The sequence below is a fragment of the Tachysurus fulvidraco genome, chromosome 18, assembly GCF_022655615.1.
Source record: "Tachysurus fulvidraco isolate hzauxx_2018 chromosome 18, HZAU_PFXX_2.0, whole genome shotgun sequence".
Lineage (NCBI taxonomy): Eukaryota > Metazoa > Chordata > Actinopteri > Siluriformes > Bagridae > Tachysurus > Tachysurus fulvidraco.
The window spans coordinates 9,072,540-9,082,284 of record NC_062535.1 but is presented as its reverse complement, the minus strand read 5'-3'; the positions used below and the strand labels follow the sequence as shown (position 1 = coordinate 9,082,284).

Genomic DNA, 9,745 nt, shown 5'->3' with positions numbered 1-9,745 from the left:
AATGAAAAGTGAATTAAATGATGAATTGGAAATGATGTAAAGCTGCAGGAAGCTGAGCTCCATGGTGCAGGTATGAGCTGGGATCGACTCACCTGGAGCTGCTGCTTGACGCGCTCGTTTTTCTGGGCCTCAGTGAGGCGGTCTTCCTCGGTGTGTGTGTGAGCCACCCCTTCGTTGGAGAGCTCGGCGCTGGCTTCGGCGCTGCTCTCGTCGTGCTCGTCATGCTCGTTCTCCGCTGAGCTGCCTGCTGGTACTGCCACCATCACGGTCTTCAGCTCTTCTTTGGTTTTCTCCAGATCCTCCTGAGCAGAGAGAGCCTGAGGAGAAGGGAGCAGATGAGCAGGGAGCACAGAGGGGAGCACAGATCATCAGACTTCTATTAGACACATCATTACAACATATGATTTAACCAAAACTACCCACAAAAGTGCTTTTTTTTTTTTTTTTTTTTTTAAAGGAAAGCAGTTTAACACAGCTGTTGATTGATCAATACTGTATGTAAGCTTACAGTGGCTTTTATCTTGTTTAGAGGATCGCTTCGGAAACAAGAGAGAAATGCTTTAAAGAAGGTCTAGCGATCTATCAGGCAGGATTAGCAGGACAGGAAATGAATAAATGAATGAAAGAAAGAATCGATGGATTGATTAAGGAGGGCAGTCTGTGTGATGTTCGTAGGTACTGAGGTGTGCATTGAGCTTGATAGATTCTAGCCTTGAATGAAGCCTTTCCTGCTTCCGTGTGTGAATAATAAGCAGCTGCGTGGGACGTCCTTTAGTGTTCCTGATTATTCACTTCTAGAATATGTCTCAGATACAAACGGTTGATTTCTAGTAACAAATGCCACGGCGGAGGTTACTGTGGCTCGGTGTGTGTTTCTTCAGCTCAACAGTTGGAGAGTTTGACATCGGACACTGTGTTCAGCTCTGGATTCCCACAAGAGCTTCCCACTAAGCATCAACAGGAACAGCTCGTCGGATCAAACAGCACGGTCGATACACAACACACCACATCGCTTGACCTCGTACTGATCCGTTCATTCTGTAGACGTCACTGAGCCTTCACACCCAGGCTGATTCTTCCTATGTTGTGTTCATCAGACCAAACAGACAGAAACTCACCATCTCGAATCCAAATGAAAAACTGAAAACGTGCTAAGGCTCTAATCGTAGGGAGCTGTGATGAGAGACGATACATTTCTGTAAATCTAAGAATCTCAGATAAAAGGTGAGCGATACATTTTCTCTTCCGCCGTTTATTTAACACCACGTGAACGGGGTTGAACACTTGCCATTTAAATCTAATAATAAACAAATCTAAAGCATGCGTAACTGTTAATACGGTGACGTTTCATCTAAGGAGAAGTTTAACATTTATGGAAGGAGTTTGCAGTGATGGTGCATTGTAGCAGTCAGTAAGTTTTCATCCATTGTATTATTTATTAGTCATAAATAAAACAATGTAAGGCTGATGAGGGAATAACTGGTTACACTGCAAATGATGTTTTGTAGACGTTCCACAATGAAATGTAGCCTAGAAACGGATGCTCATTTAAGTGGTATAATAAATCCCAGTAGGATGAGTAGTATCTGGAAAATAAACGTGTGTAGAACACCATCTAGCACTGGTGTATACTTGTGTGTGTGTGTGTGTGTGTGTGTGTGAGAGAGAGAGAGAGAGAGAGAGAGAGATTGTGTGAGTGTGTGTGTGAGAGAGATTGTGTGTATGTCTGTGTGAGCGAGTGTGTGAGAGATTGTGTGTGTGTGAGAGAAAGAGTATGTGATTGTGTGTGATTGTGTGGTGAGAGAGAGAGAGAGCGCGTGTGTCTCTGTATGCGTGTGTGTGTCTGTGTGACTGTGAGAGATTGTGTGTGTGTGTGTGTGCGCGTGTGTGAGAGAGAGAGAGAGAGAGAGTGTGTGTGTGTGTATGTGTGTGTTTAGTAAGGAGAAGCAGGTGCATTACTTTGTGCTGCCATTCACTGGCCTCGTCTTCCTTTTTCCTCTTGGCCTCCTCCAGCAGGGTGATTTTGGCAGTGAACTCAGCCAGTTCTGCAGCCTGTAAGACAACATGACAGAGCTCGAGCTCAGACACACAACAACGTGCTAGTTCCAGGAGGCAGGGAAAAGAATCTGAAAAAGAACTTCACACATTTATACTTCCCTTGCTTACTGATGTAATACAGTGCCTTGCAAAAGTATTCGGCCCCCTTGAACTTTGCGACCTTTTGCCACATTTCAGGCTTCAAACATAAAGATATGAAACTGTAATTTTTTGTGAAGAATCAACAACAAGTGGGACACAATCATGAAGTGGAACGGAATTTATTGGATATTTCAAACTTTAACAAATCAAAAACTGAAAAAGTTGGACGTGCAAAATTATTCGGTCCCCTTAAGTTAATACTTTGTAGCGCCACCTTTTGCTGCGATTACAGCTGTAAGTCGCTTGGGGTACGTCTCTATCAGTTTTGCACATCGAGAGACTGAAATGTTTGCCCATTCCTCCTTGCAGAACAGCTCGAGCTCAGTGAGGTTGGATGGAGAGCGTTTGTGAACAGCAGTTTTCAGTTCTTTCCACAGATTCTCGATTGGGTTTAGGTCTGGACTTTGACTTGGCCATTCTAACACCTGGATATGTTTATTTTTGAACCATTCCATTGTAGATTTTGCTTCATGTTTTGGATCATTGTCTTGTTGGAAGACAAATCTCCATCCCAGTCTCAGGTCTTTTGCAGACTCCATCAGGTTTTCTTCCAGAATGGTCCTGTATTTGGCTCCATCCATCTTCTCATCAATTTTAACCATCTTCCCTGTCCCTGCTGAAGAAAAGCAGGACCAAACCATGATGCTGCCACCACCATGTTTGACAGTGGGGATTGTGTGTTCAGGGTGATGAGCTGTGTTGCTTTTATGCCAAACATAACGTTTTGCATTGTTGCCAAAAAGTTCAATTTTGGTTTCATCTGACCAGAGCACCTTCTTCCACATGTTTGGTGTGTCTCCCAGGTGGCTTGTGGCAAACTTTAAACGAAATGGCTTTCTTCTTGCCACTCTTCCATAAAGGCCAGATTTGTGCAGTATACGACTGATTGTTGTCCTATGGACAGAGTCTCCCACCTCAGCTGTAGATCTCTGCAGTTCATCCAGAGTGATCATGGTCCTCTTGGCTGCATCTCTGATCAGTCTTCTCCTTGTATGAGCTGAAAGTTTAGAGGGACGGCCAGGTCTTGGTAGATTTGCAGTGGTCTGACACTCCTTCCATTTCAATATTATCGCTTGCACAGTGCTCCTTGGGATGTTTAAAGCTTGGGAAATCTTTTTGTATCCAAATCCGACTTTAAACTTCTCCACAACAGTATCTCGGACCTGCCTGGTGTGTTCCTTGTTCTTCATGATGCTCTCTGCGCTTTAAACGGACCTCTGAGACCATCACAGTGGAGGTGCATTTATACGGAGACTTGATTACACACAGGTGGATTCTATTTAATTCTAATACATTTCATTCCACTTCATGATTGTGTCCCACTTCACAAAAAATAGTTTTATATTTTTATGTTTGAAGCCTAAAATGTGGCAAAAGGTCGCAAAGTTCAAGGGGGCCGAATACTTTCGCAAGGCACTGTAAGTAACTTTACACTGATGAGAAATAAGTGAGCAAAGCTCTCATATTCCTGCTTGTAAAACTGTACTGTGTTCATGAGAACACGACTTTGTTGTCACTAAGCCTATTCATTACTGGAAAATAAAATGGTCCGATATGTGACTCAATCTCCTTTCTTGTGGGGAAAAAAAAAATCACAGATTAGGTCAAACGTGCACAGGGATTTTAAACCCTGAAAGAAAGATTGGAGGTTTAGTAAAATGACCAGTAAGGTCAGTCACTTTGGGGGCAACTACAGAAGGGTGAAAATCTACACTTTTAACATCTGTTGCTTTTCTTAATGACTACAGTCACTCAAATGCTTTTGATGGGACGGGACATGTTCCTACCAGTTGCTCCTGGTTCTTCATCTGATCTGCTGCTTGTTTGGCCAGTGCTGCTCGAGCCTCCTCGGCTGCCAGCTTCTCTTTCTCCAGTCTTTCTGCCTCTTCCTTTGCCCTGTGCCTTTCCTGGTCCAATTCTAGAGCCCGACGTGTCTGTTCTTCCAGTTCTACACACACACACACACACACACACACACACACACACACACACACACACACACACACACACACACACTGCTGTCTGTACGATATGAATAAACCACAACCTGTTCTCTGTGAGCTCACTGACCAAACTCTGAAATCTGTGCAATTCAGAACCCATAAATTCTGAAGATCAACCTCACTGTTATTTGTATGTACTGAATCAGGAGGTCCAAACCCATAGGACATCTCACTGTAGAGCTCAAAGTGAAGAAGCCACCATTTGGAATTTGGCCAAACTGATTTTACTTTGATGATGATTAAGAGAGGTGTTTTAAATAAATAAATAAACAAACAAACAAACAAACAAACAAATGAATGAATGAATGAATAAATAGCAATATAATTCATATTATTATATGATATATATGGTTAATAATTACCAAAAAATTGGTCAATTAAAAAAATGATTAAAAGAAAACATTATGAAGTCCACCAGATAAACCTTTTGGTGCACATAAGAAAAAAAAATATTTTTAGGCAGAGAATTTAAAGCTTCTGATCAGTTTGGTTCATTTCTGGTCTGCACTCTTTCAGGCTCCACTCTTTCACTCCAGCATGATTCACATCGTCTCTGAGCAAGAGGAGGAACTAAATTCAGAGATCAGCTACAAATCCTCAAACCAGCGAATCTGGTACCAACATCGATGTCACTGACAAAAATCACAGAGATGGGAGTTTTCCCCGTTCTGATGTGTGATATGAATATTAAACTGAAGCTAACAAGGCTATTAAGAAGTATCTACAGGATTTGCTAGACTGTGCAGCTGCCACATCCTTGGCTGATCGAATACCTGCATAAATAAAATAACTGTATCTAATAAAGTGGACAGTGAGTGTATACATGATCTGGGTTAATGGGACTACACTACAGTCATGTCTTTGTCATGGTTTGTGGTGATGATAAAGCTCCTACATTAGCATGTTGATGTGAATGCACTTGTTCTTAAAGCTCGACTTTACTACAGTTTCACTTCCCACCCGAGAGACTTCTTCAGATTAAACCCTTGCCATATTTAGAGATACTCTTTGCACTACAAGTGTGAATATGTTGTTATTCTGACGTGCTGGGAGAAGCGCACGCTTCCGGTACCTTTCTGTGCTCTCGCTGTTTGCTCTTCGATCTGTCTCAGGCGCTCGATCAGCTCGTCCTTCTCACGCTCTATCCTTTCCTTCTCCTTTTCTGCAAACTCACGCTTCTTCTTTTCGTTTTCAAGTTGAGCCCTAAAAAACAAATATTATTTAAGAGGCTGTGGTTAGTCAAGGTTCATGTACTTCAAGCAGTCAATGTTGAAAGAATTTAAATACAGAAACAACACAAGTATATAAGTATGCCGCAGTAAACAACTTATAAACAATAAACGACTTTAAAGTATTCCAGTTTTAAGGAGCACAAATGTTAAACATACATATTTTTAGGTTAATTTTTCCTTACAACTTAGCAGAATTTAGCTGGTATCACTTTTCCAAAACATAAAACATTTAGCCTGATATAAACAGCTATTCTAAATTTGTGCTTCGTTTTTAAATCGCTTGCTGACAGTCGTGCATTTTATAGTCCCAGTACAGACACGGGTCTAAGAAGAAGAATGAATGAATGAATGAATGAATGAATGATTAATAATAAACACTGCAAATGCTATTTTACTGCTCAAGTAAAAAAAAAAAAAAAAAAAAAAAAAAAAAAAAAAAAAAAACATTTTGCCCTCTACTGGACAAAAAAGTAAGAAACACGTTCACTTTTACAACTAATCTGCTTGCACAATTTTCTGGCATTCTCTGTGTGCAGTAATGTTAAACAATCTGAACACCATAGCCACACGATCACTGTCTGCACACCGATGCACACTTGGATAAAAATTTCATTCGAATAAGAAGTTACCTGAAGCTCAGAACTTGTTCGGTGTGTCAGTGATTCACTGTATTATCAGAAGCTACAAAGCTGAGCCCATAAAACTCAACAAGAATCAACGCTGGATCCTAATTTTCACCTGCTGTCTAAATGATTTCTATAAAAGGAGCTCAGACTGGGGAGAGTTATCACAGACTTTCACAGACAGTATTTTTTCTTCCTCAGTTTGTTAGAAAGAAAAAAGGATAAAACAATCACCACCAATATAAAACAAAGATGAACAGATAAAGTTTCCCAACATCAGTCAAAGGAACTAATAAATATGACCACTTTAAAGTGTTTTATTTACAGTTGTCAGCTCATTTTTAATGTTTTTTTTTTTAAAGTATTGTATTAAAAGGTTATTACACAGATTCTATGATTTTCTGTTAATACTTCATCCCATTTTTGTTGAACATCGCTGGACAACTCGAACCCCTCCGAGCCTCCGGCCTGAGAACGCTGAAATTTCAGATGATAAGTGTTCGTGTACCTCTCCATTTGTTTCTGGTGTTTCTCCTCTCTGGCTTGGGCCTTCATCTGCTGCACCTCGATGGTATCTGGTTTTCTCCTCCTCATATAAAGCTCGTGGTTTCCCATGCACAGAGCCAGGATCCGCTTATTGATCCGCAACCGTGGAGCATAGAAGACGAAATCCTGTAATGAAACAAAAGGGGCTGATTCACTAGATGCAGCATGACTGAGATACTATACAGCACATTACAATGCACACAGCTATGCTATTAAAAAAAGGATTATTTCTATATTGCATTTATAAATTTAGGGAGTGTCTCTGCATTTTATTACAATACTTTTTATAGAGGGAGGGTTGACATTACCTCTAAAATGCAGCACTGAAGCACATATTATAATATAATCCATTTTAATAGCTGTGTGTTGCTCAGTGTACAGGCTCCATCACAGATCGTACAATTTAGGGACAAACCCTAAAGCATTATTTAACATGCTTTTCATTTATAAGGTTAAGCCTGTAGTATTTGGAACATAAACCTTTAAACCAAAATAAAACACCTTACTGAGTCCATTAGCTGATCAGAGCCGTTAAACGCTATTTAAGAATGCTTCAGTTTATATTAAATAAACATACAGCAATGCAAATTTATCAGTATAGCACACAACCAGTATAAATGCACTTCTGTTCTTAAAGTAAAAAAAAAAAGTAAATTAATAATGTGGATAGAGAAGCGTCAACGCTCACGCGGCTACACGGTGCAAACTGTTGACAAGAACGGCGCTCGATAAGTTTTACTTATTTATTATTTCAACTTTAAACTGGTAAATTAACCCTTAACTCAAACAATAAATACATAGTGTGGAGTAAAAATTACGTGTTAAAAATCATACTGTACATCAAACTGAAACTTCACCATATCTAGCAGCTCTACAAACAACTTTGCAGCTGAGTTATTTCGTTGCGAAAGCCACAATCAAGATCGCAAATAAACGGAATGTGATGTGAAGCCTTAAGTGTTAAAGCTTTGAGAATGAATACGGCTCTTATAAAATATATGCACACAAATGCAGATACTCCTCCGATGAGAAGACTTACTGGTGCTTTCTTATCAATGGGCTTGATGACAAATTTCTTGTCGTTGAAAGAAATGTTACGGATTTCGCTCCAGGGAAAGCCGATCTTTGGTGTGAGCCTGAGAAGAGGGGGGAAAAAAATTTAAATGCTAATCAAATTTCATTTAAATAAGAATGACAATTAAATAAAAAGAAAGAAGAACCCAAAGCAGGACATCTGTTAAGCCCATGTTCGAGGCATGCCAGCAGAGGGCCTCAGAGAGAAGCTTGTTCATTTGGAGCTTAAGATAGTCTTCAGCTTTGTCTGTAATTATCTAGTAATCTCATGAGCAACTTACAGTAAAGAGCATGAGGGGTTATTTCTGAGATCCTCAACTTGTTGCTAAATAAAGCTCTTAAGGGACACGGACTGGTAAATACGAGGCTTTGCTCACCTCAATAGTCATTTCAAGCTCATATTGCATTCTTCCATATTAACAAATAACAACCAGGGCTTGACTTGGTGTCCTGTTTCCTGGAAAATATCATCAGCAGCACATGATCCTTAGTCCATACAAGACATGTTCATGAGCAATGCTTTTCTTAATTAAAGCCAAAAACATGGATCTCTCCCAAATCTCCTTTTCCTGTATGTGTTAAAGTGACTGTAATAACATTAAACCGAAAGCTTAACATGTTGCTGAAGATCATAATCTCGCCTGACAAAGCGGAAATCGGGCCGAACTAAACGGTGGAGGAAGATTGTCAGAGATTGTTTCCAGAGAACATTATAACGACTCGCTTGTTCCACACATGGGAATAAACGCTCAGCAATTTACAGTCTGCTCTTCTCTGCACTCCTCTTTTTCCACCCAGCAGTAGACGCGAAAAAAACACACCTTAAATCATATGGACTTAAAAACAGCACTGAGAATAAAGAACTAAAGCTAAACAGTTGGTTGTTAGTGAAACCTTTATGGTTTACCATCGTTACCAGAAGTGAGAGACCTGTTTTAAATAGTATCTAGGGAAGTCCCTCAAGTACGTGTCTGACTATAGGTACTTTGAAGCATATTAATGGATTTATAAAGCTCTCAATATAACTATATAAAATAAAGAAAACTGCTCACATTTCCACTTTTCACCTTTTTTCTAACAAAAAAAAAAAAAACTAAAGAATTCTAATATTTTTCCTCATTAAAATACATTAATTGGAAATGTTTTCGAGTGTTATTTGATTACATCACGTGGTCAAATCCATTCTTTGGTCAATAAATAAATAAATATAAGTAAAAATAAGTATATAAAAGCACCTCATGGTGCCTGTAAAATATTGCGATGCATCAGTGATGCTTGGAGCTGCTGGTTCAGGTCACTTGTGCAGATTGAACGAATCATGAATTCTGTCTCCGGATATTTCGGCCTAGTTGCATCTGCCAGGTGGTTCAGACTTGGCCAAAGATGGAGCTTCCAACAGGGAGAGAGACTCAAAACATACTTCTAAATCAACACAGAAACGCTGTCTCAGTCTCCAAAACTGACTCCTACTCAAGATTATAAAAAAAGAGCTTAACATCCTTCTCTATCGAAGATTGCCCCAATGTCTCTACATGTAGCTCCAATCTCCTTTGCAGACAGTGTTGTTGTTCTCTCCAGGGCAGGTATTAGAAAATATTGGGATCGAAGCTGATCATTTGAAACCGGTGTCTTAAAAAGAGTTTAAATAAGAAAAAAAAAAAAAACTAATTTTCACAAAAGATGCCAGACAAATATTTGGACATTTTTTCCAAACATTTTTTTTGTGATTTCTTTACATGGCAACCTTAAACATGACCTCCATAAGCAGAATGAAACACCATAAAACACCAGTGCTCACAGATAAACTATGGAAAGTGTGTGGTTGGTGCATGACTCACTTGTCTTCGTGTTCGTAAATGTTCAGACCCAGAGCATCCACTCCCAGCCACAGCTCTGTTCCCTTCTTATTCTTGATCTCGAAGTAGTTGACGCCGTACATCTCCAGATCCTGAGCAATTTTCAGATACTCCATCATGGAGTCCTCTCTGAAAGCACGACCGCAAGCACATCAACAAACAGGCTGACATGTGAAACAAAACCAGAGACACTGTTGTTAGCCATTATATGT

General features: G+C 39.8%; 1 protein-coding gene across 2 annotated transcripts in view; it reads right to left on the bottom strand.

The window, feature by feature from the left end:
* Positions 1-9,745, bottom strand: part of LOC113648925 (radixin) — a 39,639-nt gene that overhangs the window by 2,634 nt on the left and 27,260 nt on the right. For both annotated transcript variants that reach the window (XM_027156452.2, XM_027156453.2), the window contains 7 exons: positions 9,516-9,662; positions 7,643-7,739; positions 6,566-6,729; positions 5,275-5,405; positions 3,987-4,147; positions 1,960-2,052; positions 93-317 (listed from right to left, as the gene is read on the bottom strand). In XM_027156452.2, the coding sequence (XP_027012253.1) occupies positions 93-317; positions 1,960-2,052; positions 3,987-4,147; positions 5,275-5,405; positions 6,566-6,729; positions 7,643-7,739; positions 9,516-9,662 (1,018 nt within the window). The remainder of the gene's footprint in view (positions 1-92; positions 318-1,959; positions 2,053-3,986; positions 4,148-5,274; positions 5,406-6,565; positions 6,730-7,642; positions 7,740-9,515; positions 9,663-9,745) is intronic.